This window comes from Xenopus tropicalis, chromosome 4 (genome assembly GCF_000004195.4).
Source record: "Xenopus tropicalis strain Nigerian chromosome 4, UCB_Xtro_10.0, whole genome shotgun sequence".
NCBI classification, from domain to species: domain Eukaryota; kingdom Metazoa; phylum Chordata; class Amphibia; order Anura; family Pipidae; genus Xenopus; species Xenopus tropicalis.
Window position 1 is genome coordinate 93,664,520 of NC_030680.2, and position 23,769 is coordinate 93,688,288.

At 37.0% G+C, this 23,769-nt stretch overlaps 1 protein-coding gene across 2 annotated transcripts in view; it reads right to left on the reverse strand.

Annotated features, from left to right (window-relative positions):
- Positions 1 to 10,260: 10,260 nt before the first annotated feature.
- The window catches only part of mob3c (MOB kinase activator 3C), a 36,784-nt gene continuing 23,275 nt past the window's right edge, over positions 10,261 to 23,769 (reverse strand). For both annotated transcript variants that reach the window (XM_002931406.5, XM_004913986.4), the window contains exons 3-4: positions 16,566 to 16,768; positions 10,261 to 11,670 (exon numbers count right to left, since the gene is read on the reverse strand). In XM_002931406.5, coding sequence (XP_002931452.1) covers positions 11,641 to 11,670; positions 16,566 to 16,768 — 233 coding nt within the window. In that variant the 3' untranslated portion in view covers positions 10,261 to 11,640. The remainder of the gene's footprint in view (positions 11,671 to 16,565; positions 16,769 to 23,769) is intronic.

The window sequence follows — 23,769 nt, forward strand, 5'->3', positions numbered from 1 at the left end:
TTTTATTATTACAGAGAAAAAGGAAATAATTTGTAAAAATTAGAAATATTTGCTTATAATGGAGTCTATGGGAGATGGCCTTTCCGTAATTCAGAACTTTCTGGATAATGGGTTTCCAGATAACAGATCCCATGCCTGTATACATTTAAGAAGTGGACAATGTATATAATGTACAAAAACAAGAGTAATAAAGTCTTTAGGCTGTTGGAAATTTTAGGCTCATCTTTTCTGGATGCTCTTGTTGCTAAAATCTCAAATCCAACAACCAGGTCCTTTCATTTCGACAAGCACCCAATGTACACACTTTGCATCAAGTTTTTTAATAACCAAGATCTGCACAACACTACATCATGCAGACACAGGCACTAGTGACCCACACATATGAGGAGGCTTAGCAGCCCATATCTCATGTGGAGCTGCTTTGGGGGACCTCGTGTGGAGTAGGAACAATGCTGCTGGCTGAGCTATTTGCCCTGCAGCTGCAAATGGTTGTCTTTTAAAATGATATTAAAATGATATTAAACTAGTAATTTTATTTTATAAAATAGATATAACATAAATGCACAAACCTATGTGGCTTAACCGAGATATAAAGAAAAGACATACATTTTACAGTAAGTGGTTTGAAGCAGCAAGGCAGAAATAGAAAATGAGGAATTGATTACATTTACATAGTAATATAGTTTGAAAAAAGACATTTGTCTATAGAGTTCAGCCTTTTATGTGAAAGTGAAACTTGCCTAACTGGATTAAAAAATATATGCCTGGAGACTATTGGTAAAAATGGAAATATTTTGGTTTCAGCAGATACTGAAAAAGCAAATAAACTTCTTAAGTATTTACCTTCTTTTATATAAAAGAGGAAGGTTTAGCTCATACAAATTGTCAACACTGAGCAATTTTGCATTTTACAATCATTTTCTGTTTTTAACAGGTTCTCAAATATTTGAGGTTAGATGGCTAATACTAAGCTTTTGGCTAAGAATCAGCAATCCAAGGGTTAAATGGATCCAGGAAGTGCATAGAACAAGCATATACAGGGTCACTGACACTCTCGTCTAGGCCTTCAAAGAGAGTTGCTTAACTAAAGCCTGTCTAGGAGTATACAACTGTCTAAAACTGTTAAAAATATAACATGAATGCAAATTGCAAAAGTTCTCAGAGAAGTACTCAGGGTAAGTTTACATAAATGTATTTTTTGAATTTAGATCCCCTTTAAGCAAGGTTAATGTAAACCAGGTCCTGATCCTGACCGAATACACTCATGAGTACTTAGTTTTATCAAAACTATTTATGATTCTAAATAACATCTGATAGAATAGCAATTGATTTTTATAACTCCTATTTGTATAATGATTTTAAATAACATTTAAAAGACCACATTTTGACAAAATAGCCCAGATATCAATTAGACAGGTTTAGGGTGGGGGGCTCATCTGCTTTCCTCAGCCTATGTTTTTTACACAGGTATAGGAAAACAGATCCACTGTCACCCATTCTTTCATGACAGGCACACCATTGACCTATGTTGAGCTACACTGAGCGGATATGAGCAGGGAAAAGGGAAAGTTTGCATTTTCACGCCAATATCAGCTCAGTATAGCGCCACACGGGCCAACACCATGCCTGTTAATAGGCCTACATGAAAGAGCAGATGAAAGCAGATCTGCTTTTTTTCCTTCTGGGTACAAAATGTAGGCTGAGGAAAATAGATGAACCATTCAGTGTGCCCCTACTCATATGAATCATTGGGCCACGGTGCCAAATGAGTGGATCTACCAGTTCATACCACCCCCACAGCCAGACAGATTACATATCCAGAGTTACCTGGACGTGCAATATAGTTGTTTACAGCCAGTAAAACTTCTGCTGTACATTGAAGTCCCCTTATTGAATTGAAGTCCACTATGTGAGATGTGTAATTCTACCAAGGGCAGCCATATTTCTAGCTGTCCCACAGATTGAGAGATGTATTGTTATTATGCTAATTGTTGCAAATACTATAATTGTGCATTTGCCCTCCTCTTGTAAGCTCTATGGGGCAGGGACTTCCTTCCTACTGTGTCTTTGTACTCTGTACAAGTACATTAGAGGGGATTATAGGCAGATAATTCCCTCTGCCTAAAAAACAACCAGTGTACCAGAGGTCACCCCTTTAGATTGGAGGAACAACACTTCCACTTGAAGCAGCGTAGGTGGGTTTTCATGGTGAGGGCAGTGAGGTTGTGGAATGCCCTTCTGAGTGATGTTGTGATGGCAGATTTTGTTAATGCCTTTAAGAGGGGCCTGGATGAGTTCTTGAACAAGCATAATATCCAAGGCTATTGTGATACTAATATCTACAGTTAGTATTAATGTTTGTATATATGGTTTATATATGTGTGTGTATAGATAGGTTGGTATGGTTCTGTGTGTGGGTTGGGGTTTGGTTTGAAGGGTTGAACTTGATGGACTTTTATCTTTTTTTAAACCCAATTTAACTATGTATGTGGCACCTCATCATTGTATAATTAAACTTGTTTATTTATTATAATTTTTGTTATGTCTTACCTGACAAAAATACTGTATTTGGTAAGTTATAGTACAGTAGTTTACAAAATATTTAAGTCAAAAATCTCCCTGTCTTAAAGAATTTAGATTAGTAAAAGTAATTCTTAAAACACAACAAAAACAAAATGGGATTATCAAAAAAAAAAAAAAAGCTCATTTACAGTGCCCCAGGCATAAGAGCACTAAGGGGCTCAAAGACCTGTAGCAATTCACTGAAGGTGGTAAGCAGGGTACAAGGTGTAAAGTGCAAAAAATGGTGGATTTTGACAGTTTTTTGCTTTGCATCGACTCTGTCATGATTGTTATGGTGTACTTTTTATTTCTAAATAACATTGCAAATACATTTTTTTAGCTGTAATATCGGTGTGTAGGCAGCCATCTCAGTGCATTGTGCCTGATACTGAGCTTTGACAAAGAGCCATCACTACACATTAGTACTGCTTTCAGGTAACCCATTGTTTCTCCTACTCCCATGTAACTGGACTTGGCTTTCTTACTATTGAGAGCTTTTCTGATTTTTACTGGGAGCTCCGCTATTTTTGGATTTGAGCAAATATCGAATCTGTATCCTAATTTACATAATAAAATTAGGAAACGTAAGAGCCAAAGCAAACAAATTTTCAACTTCTGTGTTTATGTGACAAAAAGTCTCGTGATTTTAAGGATCTGGATTCAGTTGGCCAGGACTATGGATTATGCCGAATCTGATTCCTGCTGAAAAAGGCAGAATTTTGGTTGAATCCTGAACCGAATCCTGGATTGGGTGCATCTCTAAAGCAAAGGCACGTATGCATGCTAGATTACATGAGCCAATGAATGGGTACAACTGTATTTATTACTCCCACACGTCTTCCTGTTACAGCTGCATTATTTCCTGTCAGGTGATCTCTGAGGGAGCACACAGTACTTCACTAAATGGTGGCTAAAAAGAAATCTGTAAAAGGGAAATATTCACTGTTATGTATATGTGCCAGTTTGTACTTATAATAATATCATACACTCTAAAGGTATAGTCTGCCTTTAAAATTAATGGAAATTTAATAGGGGCTACATGAAAATACTGTTTTAGCTGAGAGAGGGTGTAAACCATGATTTTTTGCACCAGTACATCACTCTGTAAATGTGGCTATAATATGAGCTTAAAGTTAGGAATGTTCAATCTGCAAGCATCCCATGATCCATAAACAATGAAAATACCAAAGCATACATAGAATATTGATAAAATGCTGCACATACCCTGGCTCATCTGTGCTCCAACCCTAAAATGTGGAAGCTCAACCAAATGTCAAAAGGATAATGGGCCTGCGTTTGCACAAAATCTGCTGGAATGACTTCATCAGCAGTGTCACATTCTTCCTCTCTCATCCTGAATGCATCAGAATAACAGAGGTGGATTTCCTTTCAACAGATGTCGTTCTCCACCCACCACGTGTGTGTACTTTATATACATTACATTCGTTACCTCTGCACTCAAGTAGCGTAACTTTAGAGAAACCAGACCCTACGGTCACGGGACGGGGGGGGGGGGGCAGTTGGCCCCTGACCGTGGGGTCTGCTCCTCTATAGCTGTTGTCATTGCCGAAGTTATGTGCCCCCACTGCTTAATATTTTCATGCACGCATGTAAGAGTGCCAGGGAGGGGGGGGCAGCTAGGTACTTGTGTTCTCCGGACCCCTCCAAAGAATTTTTTGCTGGGGGATCTGGGGCATTCTCGTTATGCCGCTGCGGTACTCCATTGTTCACAGGCAAAGTATTCAAGTAAACGTAAACTTACTAGCTGGTGATCCATTCCTACGTCACACCTACACACTTACACCCTGCCCTCTACTTTGCTGAATGGCATAAGGTAGATCAGGGGTCCTCAGCCTTTTTCACCAATGAGCCACATTCAGATGTTAAAAACATTGGAGAGCAACACAAGCATGCAAAAAGTTCTTGGGGGTGCCTGCTAGCCTACAGGAGGTTCTGTTTGTCAGTCCACATAGATTTATGCAATTAAACCTTGACTTCATGCCAGGAACCCAAAAATAAGCACCTCATTTGAGGCCACTGGGAGCAACAATTAATAGGTTTGTAAGCAACATGTTGCTCACCAGCCACTGGTTGGGGATCACTGCTCTACATTTTTGTATTCTTAAAGGATGGGTGGGGGAGGCATGAAGTGGAGGTAGCACCCTTCCCGTCCCCAACTTTCATGTCATTCTGCTTCAGCAATTACGACAGGGGCATAAGTAAATAGCCATATAGATTTTAGGACATGTCAACCCCAAAAATAATTTTTGCCTAATAAAAGAAAGCTTTATTCTAAGCAACTTTGCAATATACATTCATTACATATTTATAATGGTTTCTAAGTTATTTGTATATATAATTGCTACCAAAAGCAGTGTCTGCCTGTCCTTTCTATTCTCTGCCCTGGTGACTCTGGCACTTGAAACACTGTAACACAAGGCAGGAGGAGCCTGGCACTTTCCCTCCAACTTAAAGTATAGTTGCAAAAGTAATGTCGCTTATCCAAAGCTTTATGGGACAAGATTGGGTGCAAAATGGCTAACATGTTTTTATAAAGTGCCAATATTTTCCACAGCTCTGTGCAATAGGTGGGGAAAAATACAACAAACATACACATTATATGCAAACAGTAATTGATGTAAGAGTAAATACAATATGTTACCACAGCACTACCTTGCTTTTGTAGCTTTAAATGAGAAAAAACACATTTTTATACAGATAGCAAGAAAACTACTTGCATGAAGTCAAAAAGAAACACATTTGGTTGCACTGTAATTAATAGGAGGTCTCTCTTTCAGAAAGATACACTTAGTTTTTTCCTAGGACAAGGGCACATTTGTACAAAGTAACCAAATATGTGTCTTTTTTGACAAATGTTTGCATAATGAATTTGTCATTATTTTTTTCCAGGCTGCTACTGCGTGACAAGCAATGACAAGCTGTAAATGAGATTTTAATCCCCATTTAAATACCCCAGCAGCAAAAAGGCACTCTTTAGTGAATGAATGCTTTTTACAGTATGGTAAGCTTGGGAGGAGATCTGTTTTACAAGATATTCATTTAGCCAGATAAGTTCAATTTTAAAATAATTATATGTATCATTCTTGGTTATGCCACTAAGTTATGTTATTTACTGTGTTATGCTCTTGCACAGTGGCACTTACCTACTGCAACTTTGCAAATTCTTCTATTAGTATTTCTTTTAAAGATAGATGGAAATACTTTAAATAATAGGTGCATTTTTTATTTAAAAAAAATACAAACCAAAATAAAGGAATACATTCCTTGAGCTTTGGATCCCCCCCTTGGAAATGCTGCATTTTATCTCTCCTTTAGTTACTGGTAAGGGATTCTACTATAGGGCCATTAGTAGATGATGCAACTGTTTGTGGCTCTGTGGCTTATCTGAAATCTTTCCAATTCAGTCTAATACACAGCTCACATCAAAATACCAACAGGTGCTAAACATCCCTCCAGATGATTTGAGGACATGAAATCCTTTCTGCCTGCAAACCCTGGTAATGCTAATGAACCTGCATGAGCCCTGTAGTTTTCTAACTATTGACAGGTCACTCAACTTTATAATGCCCTATTAATAAGGCCTTAATGCCCCAGGTCCAACTAGGGTAATCTTAGGCAGTCGCTTTGTGCATGTTTCCAACACAGGACATGACTAGTGTAAGAATCTTGTTCCATAAAGATAGCAGAAGCTGCCTTGTGGTGGTTATAAGTTTATGACCGATTAATACCATATAATACAAACTGTGCCAGCATATCTTTGTCTTTGTCTTTGTGCCAAGCATAATGCTCCTGTGGTGTGCTAAATTTTTTTATTTTATAATGATTTAATGATTCACTGGACATTCATAGTGAGTTCAAATTTGCCTCTAATGCTCTCTTTATGCATGTTTCCTTCAAATCAACTTTTAGAGGGAATTTAAAAAAAAAAAAATCATAGTCTGCCTTTCAACTTGGGTGAGCTACAGTTCCTATCAGGTTTTTTTATGCTTTTAAGTTTCAGGTGATTGTCTGAAATGTCAGTAGTAGTATCAACCAACACCCTCATACATATACTGTGAGCATTAGCTGTAGTATTTGAGGGGTAGTAATATTTGCACCTCTCGTGGACAGCAGTGCCCTCACAAGGTTAGTCTCACATGTTGGATAATAATCAAGGGAACAGGCAGCAATTCTTTTCCTGCTGTAGTTTTTATTGTTCATGTAGTTACCATGATTGCTTCTAGTTATTGCTTTATATGAGCTTTGTTTTTCTTTTGTGTTACTGAAAAATGAACTCGTTATTGCATTATATTTTACAATTTTATAGGCTGCTTTCTATTTCCAATATAGACCTTGCTGTTTACAATTATACTTTGTATTTTCAGATTAGGATTACTTTCTGTATTAAACTCTATGAAAGGCAAATGTTTTCCAAAGTGAAAACATACTGTTATCTTACTTTACTACATGCTGGAATAGCCAGTCATAGCATTTGTTATTTCTCTATCTTTATTCTAAGAGCCCCTTTGGTAACACAGAAGCATTTTTGTATTCTGTATATCTCCCCCAATATTTTGAACTCTTTGAACTTCTGGGCACGTAGTATTGGATTAGTAGACCAAAACATGTTCTCTGAATTAATTAAAATAAATAGCACAAGATAAATAAGAACATAGCTTGGTTTTCATTATAAGTTTATTTTTGAAAGCAATTAGAGCTGTTGTATGTGAGAATGAGCAGTGAACCAAATGTTTCATTTTCAGAAGATGGCTTCTTGAAGCAAGAAATTTGTCCTTGTGTCTATGGGAACAAAAGATAAATACATACAAAGTCTCAGTGATAATTAGTCACGCTCCAGAGAGATCAAATATGCCGGCCACCCCCAAATTCTTGCCAAAAGCCTGAAAATGTTCTACTGAGCATGAGACTAATTTAGATGGACTGTTCAAATAAAACTTTTTTTTAAGTATTCACCAATACGTGACAGCGCTTAAACAAATACAAACAGAGTTTTATGACAGTTTATTAACATATATGGCCTTTTATTTCTTTGTGGCATAGAGGTAAATTCGACACTGAAAAGAAAGACAACAAAATGTAATTTTTGTTTTAGATATATATTTTGTAGATACAAAAATAGAATAATTGCACTTTTATCAAAACAAATATGCAGAAGTTCACAGAGATAAAAAGGTTTTGCAATAATAAAACATTCCATTGTATGTCTTGGATTGCCTTTGCTGAGACTTGGAACAGCTTCCCAGAAAGTTTTAAGTGATAGAAGGAACAAAATCACATACAGATTGCACTTCAGAGAGTTCTCATAAAAGGATGTGGAACTGCTGGTTGACCAATGAAAAGACTTTTTATCCAAATTAGGCAGGTTTGATCCAATAAAAATGTGATTTAACATGGCAGAAGGTAGTATGATGTGATGCTATTATTCCTTTTCCAGGCTGATGTTTTGTCAGGTGAAGAGGTAAATCATCTCACAACTCAATCGTGACAAAAGTAAATAATGATTTAAGGTCTAGCTCCCCCTAATTCTTTGGGATTCTCACAACAGAAGTATAAATATTACCACATGATCTTACATTGCATTTTTAAACATGCCATGGCTGTTTAAGAAAGATGTGGGCTCGGTAAGGATAGACAAGCCACCCCCCAAAAAAACTGGCAGTACTTACTTACTCTACATATACATCAGCAATGCCAATAATGGTGTGATACAGTATATATCTATTTAAGGTAATAATTCCAGGGGTAGTACTGCAGCTAATTCTGTATCACAGTGCTCTAGGCTTGGGATAATCCCAGGGCCATCTGCATGCAGTTCACTTTAGTTTATGTAGTTCCTTACACTTCCTAAACATTCAGGTTAATTCACTTCTAAAGATTGCTTTTATAAAAATCCACTAAACTGAATCAGATGTTTAATAAATAAGTTTAACAAGAAGTAATTTTATTCCTATGGTTGTGTATATATATATATTATATATACATACACACATATATATATATATATATATATATATATATATATATACAGGTCCTTTTCAAAAAATTAGCATATTGTGATAAAGTTCATTATTTTCTGTAATGTACTGATAAACATTAGACTTTCATATATTTTAGATTCATTACACACAACTGAAGTAGTTCAAGCCTTTTCTTGTTTTAATATTGATGATTGTGGCATACAGCTCATGAAAACCCAAAATTCCTATCTCAAAAAATTAGCATATTTCATCCGACCAATAAAAGAAAAGTGTTTTTAATACAAAAAAAGTCAACCTTCAAATAATTATGTTCAGTTATGCACTCAATACTTGGTCGGGAATCCTTTTGCAGAAATGACTGCTTCAATGTGGCGTGGCATGGAGGCAATCAGCCTGTGGCACTGCTCAGGTGTTATGGAGGCCCAGGATGCTTCAATAGCGGCTTTAAGCTCATCCAGAGTGTTGGGTCTTGTGTCTCTCAACTTTCTCTTCACAATATCCCACAGATTCTCTATGGGGTTCAGGTCAGGAGAGTTGGCAGGCCAATTGAGCACAGTAATACCATGGTCAGTAAACCATTTACCAGTGGTTTTGGCACTGTGAGCAGGTGCCAGGTTGTGCTGAAAAATGAAATCTTCATCTCCATAAAGCTTTTCAGCAGATGGAAGCATGAAGTGCTCCAGAATCTCCTGATAGCTAGCTGCATTGACCCTGCCCTTGATAAAACACAGTGGACCAACACCAGCAGCTGACATGGCACCCCAGACCATCACTGACTGTGGGTACTTGACACTGGACTTCAGGCATTTTGGTATTTCCCTCTCCCCAGTCTTCCTCCAGACTCTGGCACCTTGATTTCCGAATGACATACTTTGGACCACTGAGCAACAGTCCAGTGCTGCTTCTCTGTAGCCCAGGTCAGGCGCTTCTGCCGCTGTTTCTGGTTCAAAAGTGGCTTGACCTGGGGAATGCAGCACCTGTAGCCCATTTCCTGCACGCGCCTGTACACGGTGGCTCTGGATGTTTCTACTCCAGACTCAGTCCACTGCTTCCGCAGGTCCCCCAAGGTCAGGAATCGGTCCTTCTCCACAATCTTCCTCAGGGCCCAGTCACCTCTTCTTGTTGTGCAGCATTTTCTGCCACACTTTTTCCTTCCCACAGACTTCCCACTAAGGTGCCTTTCTGTGTCTTACCCTCTTGCTTGAGGGTGTCAATGATGGCCTTCTGGACAGCAGTCAGGTCGGCAGTCTTACCCATGATTGCGGTTTTGAGTAATGAACCAGGCTGGGAGTTTCTAAAAGCCTCAGGAACCTTTTTAAGGTTTTTAGAGTTAATTAGTTGATTCAGATGATTAGGTTAATAGCTCGTTTAGAGAACCTTTTCATGATATGCTAATTTTTTGAGATAGGAATTTTGGGTTTTCATGAGCTGTATGCCACAATCATCAATATTAAAACAAGAAAAGGCTTGAACTACTTCAGTTGTGTGTAATGAATCTAAAATATATGAAAGTCTAATGTTTATCAGTACATTACAGAAAATAATGAACTTTATCACAATATGCTAATTTTTTGAAAAGGACCTGTATATATATAAAAGAATAGAGAAGCAGGCACTCACGTAAAACTGGAGTCACAGATGCCTGGGTGGAGTATATAAACTGGTATCATACAAAAAATATAAATAGATGCCGCACTCACAGGTCTTAGTGAAAGAATAAAATTTTTTTTTTTTTTTGAGTCTCCACATACTAATGAAGTTTGCAAGTGAGTGTGGGAGTTGCAGTTCAGCTATAACAGGTGGTTCCTTTCGTTATTTCTTCTTACTACTTCTATATCTTTCTGCACATAATCTATTTTCTCCTTGTATATTCCTTTTCTGGATTACTAATATTTTTTCTCCAATCATGTGTATCTTCTTGTATTGCTTAGTGCACGGTGGGTGGGTAATCACTAATTACACTGTCTATGACGTCATCAGCTGAAATTTGGCGCCATTTTGGGTTTATGAGTGGGTTTGCTGTATTGTTTGTTCACTTAGAGAAAGGCTTTGGAGACAGCCAAAACGTTCGTTTGACACAATAAAAACATTTTTATTCTTTCACTAAGACCTGTGAGTGCGGCATCTATTTATATTTTTCATATATATATATATATATATATATATACATACATACACATATATATGTTCCTCACCTGCTGCAACCAAAACACACACTAATGCCGATACCTACTTTCTCCTTGCAAAATATGTAAGCAAAAAAGAAAGTGTAATATGTAAGAAAAAAGGTTAATAGGATCAACAATATACAAACTGCTGTTTTAACTCTTGCTGGCTTACAGGTGCATGCTTAAATAAAATGTGGCCGAAGGTTTCTTCTCAGATAGAATTTCTTTTACTGCAGTAAAAAGGACTGATGTTGGGACCCTTTGTGCTGGTGGGCAGGTGGGCTTTCTTGACAGTTTATAAAAAGTGACTGCACCCATAGAAAAGCAAAGAAACAAACATATGATTCATTTTTAACTGGATACTGTAATGTTGGCAATAAAAGTTTGTTTGATAACTACCTTGTGCATGGTTTATTCACTTGTATATCCTGTGGCAGTAATATTTTTACTACCAGAAAGTATTTTGACAGTACTTGTATCCATCGGTGCTTTGGTGAGCGTGAAAGATCTTGTCACAAGCAGTCATTTTTGTGCATTTGTGTTATCATACAACCTAATATATAGGTCTTTTAGAAATGTTTTGTTTCAGTCATGCATCAAAAATAGTCTAGTTTCCTTGAGTCTGTAGTATATAAAATACTGATGTGATGCTATAATAACTGAAATAAAAGTGTGCTTGTGGGTGGAAAATTGAATAAATAAATAAATTGGGTTATCCTTGTTAAAAAAAGGATTATAAAAAAGCTTTAGCTTGTCGTTGTATAAAAAACAGATTCACATTTCTTGGAACAGACATTCTAAGGCTCCATCTTCCAGCCCGCACTGTGAATATTAATATATATATATATATATATATATATATATATATATATATATATATATATAGTAACCAAAGTATCTTGGCTCCGGGTTTAGTGGCAGATTCTCTCAGTCATTTCTTTCTGTGGAATCAAGATAAATAAAATTAGACTTTTCTGTAGAAATAAACAAGCTGTGTGTATGGCTTTTCTCATGAAGTAGCACGTCTATAAATCCCTTTGCTTGCCTGTGTCACTCTCATGCTCTTTATAGGAAACGATGAAGACACACGGAGCTACTAGTACCAGCTACTTGCCATGGCTACAGAAATAGACAATGCTGATCATTTACTGATAATTGTCTCTACATGTGTTTAGCAGAGGCAATTCTCAGTATTAACTATGGCAGGGTATTTTCTGGTGTTAAGCAGCTGTGACAAGTAGCTGCTACTAAGTAGTGTGTCTTCACCCAAAACTCATCCAACCCCTCTCAAGTGTCCATATCTTAGCAATTTACTACATCATGCTGTGTAAAAAGTGGAGTAAAACATTACTGGTGATGTTGCTCATAGCAGCCAATCAGATGCGTTGCTTTGGTTTTCAACTGATGAAATCTAATTGCTGATTGGTTGCCCTGGGCAACATCACTGGTAATGCTTCACTCCACTTTTTACACAGCTTGATAAATATACCCCAAGGGTATATTTATCATGCTGTGTAAAAAGTGAAGTAAAACATTACTGGTGAGAGCAGGGCCCTTGCAAGCCTTTTGCCTCCTTATGTGATGCTTGCACCGGGGAGGGGGCTAGTATTTATTTTAAGCAGTATTTATTTATCCCATTCCCATGTAACCCAGATCAGTTCTTTTCTATTTATCAGGCTGCACTGCTATATTATTTCTGGAGGCAGAACCAGAAGTGGCTAAACTACCAGTTAAAAAGATAAAGATAATAGGGTTCATCAGACGTGCGTGCAGGAACTTGATGCTGTTGAGTTCTGTATAGGGCTGTGTTGCACCTGCAGTGCTGCTCCTTGCACCTAGCGTGGGATTCAGCAAAAATAGAAAGGAGCAGTCAGTAGGTTCTACACCAATCCCCCGCCTACAGGTGCTGTAACTGAGCACTAGGGTGCACAATTTAGCAACAAGGGATTTTTATTAATGTTTATTAAATTTTTTATAGTTAGTATCTTAAATGTTTTGTGTTTAAACAGCTTCTTGAAGTACTTTCCTGCCTTATCATGCTGGGAATACTTTCAATAGCTTGACATTTCAGCTCTGACAAATGCAGTAAAGTGGTTAGAAACTCTTGCTCATTCTTATTTATACAACACTCCTGCATTCCCATATTAAGTCCTTCTTTTACTTTACATATCACCTTGTCAGTATATAACACCACAGGGGAAACATGACACCAAGTTGCCTTTTAAGCAAAGCAATAAGAACACGATATGTCCATTTCTAGTTCTATACTTACCTGGCAGCATGCACTGAAATAAGGTGCAAGTTGTATAATGTGTGCTGGCTGCTAATATATATATATATATATATATATATATATATATATATATATATATACACACACACACATGTTATTGACACTTGTGGATTGTATTTCATGTATTTCAAAGGTACTCTCAAAGTGCTATAATAATCACATACATTAGCATAAAATGTATTAAGTATTAGTAATTCTTGCTAATACTTTCCAGCTTTCAAATGGGCCAGAAAAACTATTGCTCTGTAAGGCTACAGTTTTAGTGTTATTGTTATTTTATATTGCTACTTATTTTTCTATTCAGGCCCTCTCCTATTCGTATATCAGTCTTTCATTCAAATCACTCCCTGGTTGATAAGGTAATTTGGATCCTAGCAACCAAATAGCCACTGAAATCCATGCTGGAGAACTGCTGAACAAAAACTGAAATAAGACCAATTGCAAATTTCCTCAGATTATTACTCTCTACACCATACTAAAAGTTAACTCAAAGGTGGACAACCCCTTTAAAGATTTGTTTTTGTTTAAAGATAGTAAAACATTAACAATACTTTTAGATTTAACAATTTATTTTCTAGTGCTGACACCCTATTAAACAGAATAGAGTGTTACTGCTCAGCCATTTAGACAAATTGCCACAGATATTTTGTTTGATAAATGTGTCAATTTATTAAAAAACAATTCTGACTGTCCTGAACCACACTGCACTAATATGCAATGAATAACAAAGGGCCTAAATATAAAGAGAAGCAATAAAAGGTAACAACAGCAATAAAATTGTAGCCTCACAGAGGCCCACATTTGAAACCTGGAAAGCATCAGAAGAGGAAGATAAATAATTCAAAAAACGAAATAAAAAAAATAAAGATCAAAGAAAAAGTTGCTAGTCTGCCATTCGATAACATATTAAAGGTGAACCACCCTTTTAAAGTATCAAAGGATATACATTTTGCCAGTAATGATCAGGGGTGTTTTTTGCCATGAGTGAAGGTGTCCTTGCTACATGTGTTGCACACGAATGTGATTCCTAAGCTGTACATTTGATATATTGGAAGAATGATTCATTAAATGACATCATTTCTTATTCAAAAAGAACTTCATTTTATAATATATCCAGAGAGTGTCGTACTTAGAAGCATTAAGAACAGGGCAGACCATATGATCTATGATAAATATTATGCTCCATAGCAATTAAAGATAAAAGCACATTAAGGTATTTTCCCTGTCCAGCTGTATGAACTTGCCAATGACTTTCAGCTATGGAAAAAATGAAAGTGTTCCGATACACCAATTTATACATGCAGTGTGTGTTTTATTCATTAGTGACCCACAAGCATGTTATTACAGTAATCATATAAGAGATCACCAGATAAAACTGGCATTCATTTAAATTGAAAGTACAAAAACCTTGTATTGACTGTGTGGCTGTACATAATGTAAAACTGCTGATGTAGCATACACAAAACTCATTGGTCTGATTTAAACAGAAGTATCCCAGAGACATTTACTGCTTTAAAGTGGACCTGTCACCTAGACATAAAAAGCAGTATAATAAAAGCCCTTTTCAAATTAAACAAGAAACCAAAAATCATTTTTTTATTACCACATCCATACCCATTATAAAAGCATTTAAAAATCCCAGCTGTCAATCATATATGCCTCTCCCCCTATGCCTTAGGCATAGAGGTGGGGCAGACAGTTACTTTCACTTTCAATTCAGAACTTCTGAAATGTTGCTGCTCTCCTCACATCCCCCCTCCCTCCTCACTATGTAATTTTGTAACCATTGCATGGACATGGGCATCAGGTCCCCCCATACTGGCAAAGAAACAAGAATTTGGCAGGGTGCAATGCCTGCTTTGATAACAGTGCCCACAAAAGGGTGCCTGCCTGCTTACTGCAATTGTGAATTCCAAGGCTGAAGAAAATAAGATTAAAATAATTTATATAGTGTAAGTAAAGTTTATTTTGCTTGACAAACACAATACAAAACAATTTGGAATTATTCTTAAGGTGACAGGTCCCCTTTAATCCAGGCCACAAATAAAGCCTGCACGAACATCTGTACTAGCAAACTTCTATTCGGTAGATGTCACTATATGTGCTGTTGCCCATCGTATAAAATGATTGTAAGATATATATTATATATCTAATATATATATCTAATATATAATATTAGGATTCTCTTTTAGGCATCACCAACAAAAACATTACATTAATTTAGAATATTTCTGACGCATTATAAGTAGTTAGTGAGGCAACATACCATTACTTAGGGTTGCCACTGCACAGAAAATCTGGGCAGGGAGGTGGGGCCTGACATCACTGGTCGGGGCAATAATGTTGGGGGGGCGGGCTGTTGCCGTCACGGGGGTGGGGCTAAATTAATCTAGGAGTAATTCATTAAGCATCCCATGGATACCCCAAACATCAATTATTCTTTTATGGTGGTCAATAGCACACTCCATTTATTTTTAAATTTTTCTTTTACTTAATATTTTTTAGTGGAAAGTGATACTAACACACTAAATTATTTTTAGCTGAAAGTGATACTAACACACCTCTATGAATGACAGCAATTGTGTCAGTATCACTATGAAATAGTAGTATGCTTTTTTTATTTAATGGAACAGTATACTCCCCTTTTTAACATGAGCTCAATGAATAGGGCTTGTGCTGCACTTTTTTCCTATTGTTTGGATTAAGAAATATCTGTGTTTTGTTATTTCTGGCACTAAAGAAAACAATAAAACCAGTTTCACTTTGGCTTTTCCCATCTCTTCATCATTCTGATGAGTGGACGAGAAGCTGATTAAACTAATTCATTCTCAGCCCCCTGATTTTCCCTCTGATAATGAACTGCTTAAAAATTTTAGCTTAAGGGCAGTGGCACACAGAGAGAGATTTGTTGCCTGAGGTTAAATCTCGGCTACCACAGGAAACAAATCTCTCCTGAATGCTTTGCCTCGGGTGACAAAGTGAATTGCCGGTGGCAAACAGACAAGGTACTTCGTTTTCCAAAGTCACCTAAAGATCCCTGCAGGAGGAGCGCATGCTTCCCCACCGGTGATTTATTTTATTGCTGGTGGAAACAAATTTCAGGGAGATCAGTGGCCCATAGTAGCTGAGATGCTGTACAACTAATCTCTCCATCTGAGTTTGTTTATTCAAAGGCAGATTTGCCTGCATGAAGAAGGCCAGGCCCTATTTATAGACATTCTAGAGGTGTTAAATAGACAGGGGTTATTAAAAGACATTAAGGGGTATAGTTATCATGCTGTGTAAAAAGTGGAGTAAAACATCACCGGTGATGTTGCTCATAGCATCCAATCAGATGCTTTGCTTTGATTTTCTGTTGAAATCTATTTGTTGATTGGTTGTCCTGGGCAACATCACCGGTAATGCTTCACTCCACTTTTTACACAGCATGATAAATGTACCCCATTAAATCTAAAATCTACCCAAAATACATTTGTTTTTACATTCAGGACTGGGTCATTGTGTTAACATTCTATCTGAGCCAATAAAATGTGTGTTCCTCACCAGTGGTTCAAGCTCCCGGTGGTCAACCAAGCTAAATTCTGTGATGAAATAATAGAAGTGCTTGTAGCAGGTATTGACATGAGCTTCAGCTCCCACACTGATGATGGCATCAAAATGATGAATATAAACATGAACAAAAACTCTGAAGAGCCTGGTGAGTATCTTGTTGCAAACCTGTTGGAAGTTCTTTGGAAAGGGAACACCTGCAAAACAGGAAATAGATATGGTAAGAACTGAGAGATATTTTTCTTTTATGCAAAAACATTTCAGATTTAGACTTGTATATATTTACCCATATAATGCTACACATTTGTCTACTGTCAATGCTACACTATTAAGGCAGTAGTACCAAATGTCTTTGCTAAAACAGGTCCCTCTCCTGAATGGACAAAGAAAGGCACAACGATGTGTTATTTATGTGAAAATTTTAGCTATGCACTGTTTTATGATATACTCAGAATGTCATCCTTTTCTTGGACTTAATGAGAGAGAGGCCACTTATTTTCATTTAAAGGTCCAGTTACAGGGGCAATAATTTTCACATTTCACTTCCTAGATGTCAATGCACTCCTCACATTGCCCCTCCCCCCTTAAGGTCTATAACTGTGTATCCTGTGCATGAGAATAGGCATTATATCCCCCCTTCAAGTGCATTCACAAGATTTTGGGGTGATACAAAACTTGTCTTAAAGAATAAGTAAACCTTTTTTTTTTATAAGTAAAATTACTCTAAAAAGCCTCCAGAATTACCTACCTTTGTCCCAGCATTCTCTTTGACCTGGTTCTTCAGTCAGAAGGTATTCTTTTTGGTTGCTTCCTTGTGCAGAGTGAAGCCCCGCCCCCATTTCCTGTTCAGGTCTCTCATTAAAAAACAAAAACGGCTAATGCACAGACTGGCTCCTGCTGCCTCCAGGCATGCTCAGAAGGCTCTCCACTCCGACAACCTTGTCCAATTGAAGAGAGAACTGAACAGGAAATGGGGGCGGAGCTTCACTCTGCACAAGGAAGCAACCAAAAAGAATACCTTCTGACTGAGGAACCAGGTCAGAGAGAATGCTGGGACAAAGGTAGGTAATTCTGGAGGCTTTTTAGAGTAATTTTACTTATAGAAAAAAAAAAGGTTTACTTATTCTTTAAGTACAGTTTCCACAAAGTGGCACCTGCCTGCTTCTGTGAATTCCAGGACTGAGGGAAAGAAGAATTAAACATCTATATAGTGACAGTAAAGTTTATTTTGCTCAACTAACATGGTAGAAAATAATTATTTTTTAAGATGACAGGTCCCTTTAAAACAGCAGACGTGTTTAATTTGCTGCATGCACTTTGCATTAAAGGGTCCTGCAATGCTAGAGCCTCATGAGGTATTGAACTAGCTTCTCAACAGTTAAGCGAATACCCATTGGGCTGGTGGTAGGATACATTAAACTAACTTGTGGCACTATTCTAAATATGGTACTACAAAAGCCAGTGTGGCTGCTGTAGATCACCTGAAGCAGTACAAGCAGCTAGATGTTTACATCAGAAAAGCCTTCCTTTTCCTATTTACTGACCACAGTTTTCTTAGTTCCTTATCCTTCTGTCATCTAGACACTGCTTTGATGTGTTGATCTTTGGGTTTTTATCTGATATGGAGGGAGGAGTCAAAATCTCTCATGCTAATGCAAACGGTGGCACGCCATCTGACATTAACTGATTAAACATTGATAATAATATATATGAAAAAACAAAACTTGAATACTTTGTATGAGTATTGAAATTGCAGTCTACCATGTTGGTGCAGACTTAACTAGGCAAGAAGTGCTATACTCTCCACAAGCTATTGATATTATGTAGGGTAAATTTCAAGCTATGCTAAATAGCTTATGGCTAACACATTTAATGACTCGCTCAGTGTCAGTATTTCTTAAGATAACACAACAGGGCATATTTGTTTTATGGTCTGCACTTAGATGCCTGCTGTGTTATAAATACCGAAGAAGGTAACAGGTAATGCTTAATGCTGAAATCTTCTAGCAAGGAAGCCTGATTACTGGTCACAATACTGGAATCTGTGTCTCCGAAAGTGATACTGCAAGATATAGCACTATGCCCAAGAATAATAAAGGGGGCCGTGAATTCTCTCTTTTTTTTCTTAAGATGTGACTTTCTATATTCTACAGCATGCAAGAAATCATTAACTGAGATTGTCATCACACCTTGTATCACTGTCATCCAAAATTTGAAGATAACATACACTCAAAGTCAGTAAAACTGGCTATTTATCTGAACAAAATGTTCTAGTCTATAAAATCGATGGCTTTATAATGGTACACAATTTCCCATTTAATTTATTAAATGTTAGTTAAATATTATTATGGACTACTGGCCCACAGAAAACTTAAAGTAATAGTTCAGTGCAAAATAAAACTGGGCAAAACAGACAGACAAGAAAAAAAAAATAAAAGATGTTTTCAATATAGTTAGTCAAAAATATAATCTATAAAGACTGGAGTGAGAAGATGTATAACATAATGGCCAGAACAGTACTTCCTGCTTTCAGCTCTCTAAGCTGTTAACAGTCAGTAACCAATCAGTGACTTAATTTTGCACAGCCTGTCTATTTTCATTTTTACACTGAACTGTTCTTTTAAGCTTATTCTCTATAAATCCATTAGAATATACATGTTCCAGGTTCACAGTGACATGGACAAGTGGATAGAATTGATGGTAGCATTCAAAAGAAAACTTTATTTGACAGATTTTAAGACTGGATCTCAGAAAGTTATGGTTTAAATCCCAACACTGGGCAAATTTGCCCGTGGGCAGTAACCCATAGCAACAAATCAGAAATCAGCTTTTTTAAGACAGTTGCAGGTAAAGCAATGAATGCAACAATGTCATTGGTTGCCATGGGTTATGGCCATGGGAAAATTTGCCCATTGTTCATAAATGAGCCAGCCCCACTATGTTTACCCAGGAGCAGTCACCCATAGCAACAAATCAGCAGGAAACATTTACTGGTCACATATCTAAAAGTTGCTATGGATGCTGCTGCTGCTGCTCCTGAGCAAACTTAGTGCCTTTTATTACATATGTGTGTTAGACCTTACAGGGTGTTACATGTGTTTAATGCTTTTCTCCCTGAACTGAGTGATTTGTATCTTCATACTTTGGTAAAACTAGAATTAGAGAGCAATTCAGCTTCCTATAGCACTTTACATGCGCTAATATAACCCATACACACAGTTTTCCAATCTTCACTTATAATAAATCTATCTTCTTGGTTTTAAGGATTGGAATGAAAGCATTTATATAGAAAACTGAACATTATGAATGACTAATATTATGACTAATAATATGATGAACATGCCAAATTATCATTTGCTTTTGCCAGATTTTTAGTACTTAATACATTTTTGCCCGATACGTGCGGCACACAAGCTGAGTACATCTGTTATTTTTGGCATATTATTGTTATATTGTTATTTAATTTTTTTTTTCTTTTAATAGGTGAGGACTAGAGTAATAAATTTGCTCATTTACATAGTCTTCAGTCAGTCCTCTCAGTAACCTTCTAGAGTTACCCCCATATATCAGCAGGCAAAATTAGTCAGACTGAAACTAGATAGCTGCCTTTCATGTGTGACACAGTATCCAAGTGTGAGGTAGCACAATGTAATTTGAATCAAGCTAGAAACAGATAAGTGTTGTTAGTATTAGTGTACTTATTTTATTTTTCACATGAATTACCAGCTTATTGATCTGTTAATTCAAACACAAAGCTTTAGAGGGGAAATCTATCCTGTTTATCAATGTATATCAATGTATTTTATCCTAAATATAATGAGTATCAGTATAATGAGTGGGCAGAGTTTTTGTGCACCTAAGTATGATTTCTTTTTACGGGGCCGCCTTTTATACTGCCTTCTGCAATTGCAGAATTGCCGCACACCCCTGCCCAGTGTTTTGGAGCACAGACATCTGCAGCTAGCCCACTGAATGGAGTGCAGTCTGCATTCACCAGTGCTGTCTGAGAGGGGCAGCTGGTGAGAGGCACAAGTTAGGGAGCACAAGGAAATGCAGTCCACAGCTGGGATCTGTTCTTACCACTTGTGCTGTGGTAAATGGCAGTGTGTCCAGGTCTTATAAACCACAGCAACCAGCAATCAGATTATAGCTTTCACAGGTAACCAGTAAATAGAACAATTGTACCCTTAAAAAGAGATCAACCCCCCCCCCCCCCCAATAATTGTAAATACAACTTATTTCTTTGAGCACTTTAGCAAATAACAGGAATTCTCTGTTTTAAGTGCCTTCTGGGAGAGTAGCACTTTTACACAGTTTTAGACTGCTAATACCAGTTTTTTTTTTTACTAAATAAGCTTTCCTTTTGCTTCATTTTATGCTCATCTCACCATAAAAAGAAAAGAGTTTTAGAATTCTTTTTTTTCACTCTGCTGCCTATTTTAATGCTTTGTTTAATCATATACAACATTGTTGAAAAGACATGGGACTTGCTGAACACTGGAAGTGAAAATCAATAGCATTGGGTAACCCAGAGAAAATGCACCCTGCTGTTCTCCACAACCCTCTTCAAATACAGCTTGTATATTTACTGGCAGAAAACAAAACAAAGACATTTCTAAAAAAAAAAACTTTTCTTTGGGAAGACTTGAATACACTCCAGAGTTTTTCTTGTTCAGATAAAAAGTGGAAGCCTCAAACAACAGAGCTAATGGCATTCTGACTGAGAGCTATAGCAAAAATGTTTTGCTCAGCCGCTAAATATATAGACAGTAAGGGGAGCCAAGTCAGCACCTGGGAGTGTTCCCATTTAAGGGGCCCTACGCGTGGACCGGGCTGAGTTCCTAGGTGGGATCACCTGGCGGGAGTACTGGGGGTAGCCCAAAGAAAGAGAGTGTGACTTGACCCGTCTGTGTGACATCCTCTGAAAGTCCTGCCTGCATCAATCAATAAAGCAAGTTCATCTGGTTCATCATTATAACAGGTGTCTTGGCTGTTTGTATACTGAGGATCCTCAACTGCCTGGTAAGCAGCTATCCCCAAGGGAGAGGCAAGGTACCGGGATTTGCAGGTAGTCCTGGTCCAAGGAGGACCCCATAGAGTTTTCCCAGGGAGGAGACATATAGTTCTACCTATACCTACCCTGGGTGGAGGCACGCCATTCATTTACATCATACCTGTCCCCCATAGTAAGCGGGGGCTTAGGGCTCCTGTAGCCACACGCAGGTGATTGCGTGTTAAAAGTACAACAGTAGCCAAAATAGGGTTACAAATTCTTATGGAAGGGGAGAGAGCAGCGCAGACTTGTGCCCTGACAGAGAGGAAGGGAAGTCTGATACAGAAGAACATGTTTACATAAAAGAAGACAAGAAATCCTGTGTTTCTTTTGATAGAGGACTCACAGAGCTTTTCTGTGAGTGCTTATGGCTGTATTTACATATACCTTTCTAATAAAGCTTACTTAGTTTTTACCATTACTCCTTTAAGAGAACTATTTTTGTCAAGCTTTTTTTGTCTAGATAGGCTAGATTATTGAAAGGTGTGAAAATTTAAATTATTTCATTTAATATGTTAGAACCTTACAAAGCCATTAGAAGCTACAAGCCCACTCATCCTGTGTCCCTTTTGCTGCAACACCCATAATGCCTTCATGTTAGAAGTAGCTGGAGTACCTTCCTGATTTAGTAAATATGCCACTGTGCCTAGTACACAGGAGCCATTGTGATCTATGTTTTTTCATTATCTTCCTCATATTTGTAGGAACAATAAATGTCTAAAAATGTTGTGATGTTGTGATGCTAGGATTTATGCTATTCTTTCTCTCCATCTTCTGTAAATTGCATTTCATCACCTATAACATGCCCTTAATTTCCCAGAACAAACATAATGTGCAATGCTTAGGCAAGGGCACAAGAATTCACTAACCTCCTTCTGTTTCTCTTCCTAATATCCAGCCCTCTTTAATGAAAGTCACCTCAATGATATTATAAAGCACAGCCTACTATATATATATATATTATATATATATATATATATATATATATATATATATATATATATATATATATATATATATATATATATAGTATGTATATATAGTACTGTGTGTGTGAATTTTAAATGGTGGTAAATCAACATTTAAAACTGACAATAGGCTTAAAGATATTTAACCTTTTGAAATTAGCTGTAGTCTTATGAGATGTTACACCAGCAAAGTCATCACAGTCAAAAAAACACATGGACACAATATAATAATAATTATTATCAATAATTTATATAGTGCCAACGATTTACGCAGTGCTTTACATTAATATTTAAATCTCTATTTGCAGATTATCACTCTGGCAGATGATGTGGGTGCCAGGTGACTCTGTTCTTAATTAAATGCAGTAAGAACTTTAAAAAATGTGTCATGTGTTTACCTAATATTAGATGTTGTTCAGTGATAAAGAAGGTGGCGAATAGTCTTTCACATCAATATAGCAGAATCTTAAATCCTACTGGCTCGTTGGCTGCTTTTGGTTACAGAATTAGTAACATATTATGTTGCTCCAAAATCTGTATTCTCAGAAATAGGTACTCTAGTACAGAATATTATAATCTCAAACATATATGTTTTTTAAATATTATGCCTGCAAAATAACTATCTAGTCCAAACTGGGGGGCTGTCAAACTTTATACTTGGAGAGCTGTTGAGGGTGGGCATACCTCTAATGATTTAAGTGCTTTAAAGTTATTTGTAAATGTAATTGCTATTGAAAGCAGCATTCGCTGAACTCCCTGTTGTTACTTTTTAAACAATGTTGCAAAGGCCAGTCTCCTCCAGCAAGGCAGGTCTGTCAGTCTGCCAGCTTGTGCTACATTGTTTCAAATGCCAGAGCCACCAGGGCAGAGAATAGAAAAGGACAAACACTGATTTTAATAGCAATTATATATAGAAATAACTCAAAAACCATTGAAAATTTGTAATGAATGTATACTGCAAAGTTGCTTATTCCTTTTATTAGGCAAAAAATATTTTTATTTATTGTTTTCCAAAGATTTCAACATATTTAAGATAGATGTTTATTTAGCCTAAGACATGAAGCATAATCATGAAATACTGGAAGAAATCTGGCATTTTACACACAGCAAAGAATGGACATGTGGAATGATTACAAAATGGATATGAAATAGTGATTTACAAAAAGGGCTTCCTTCC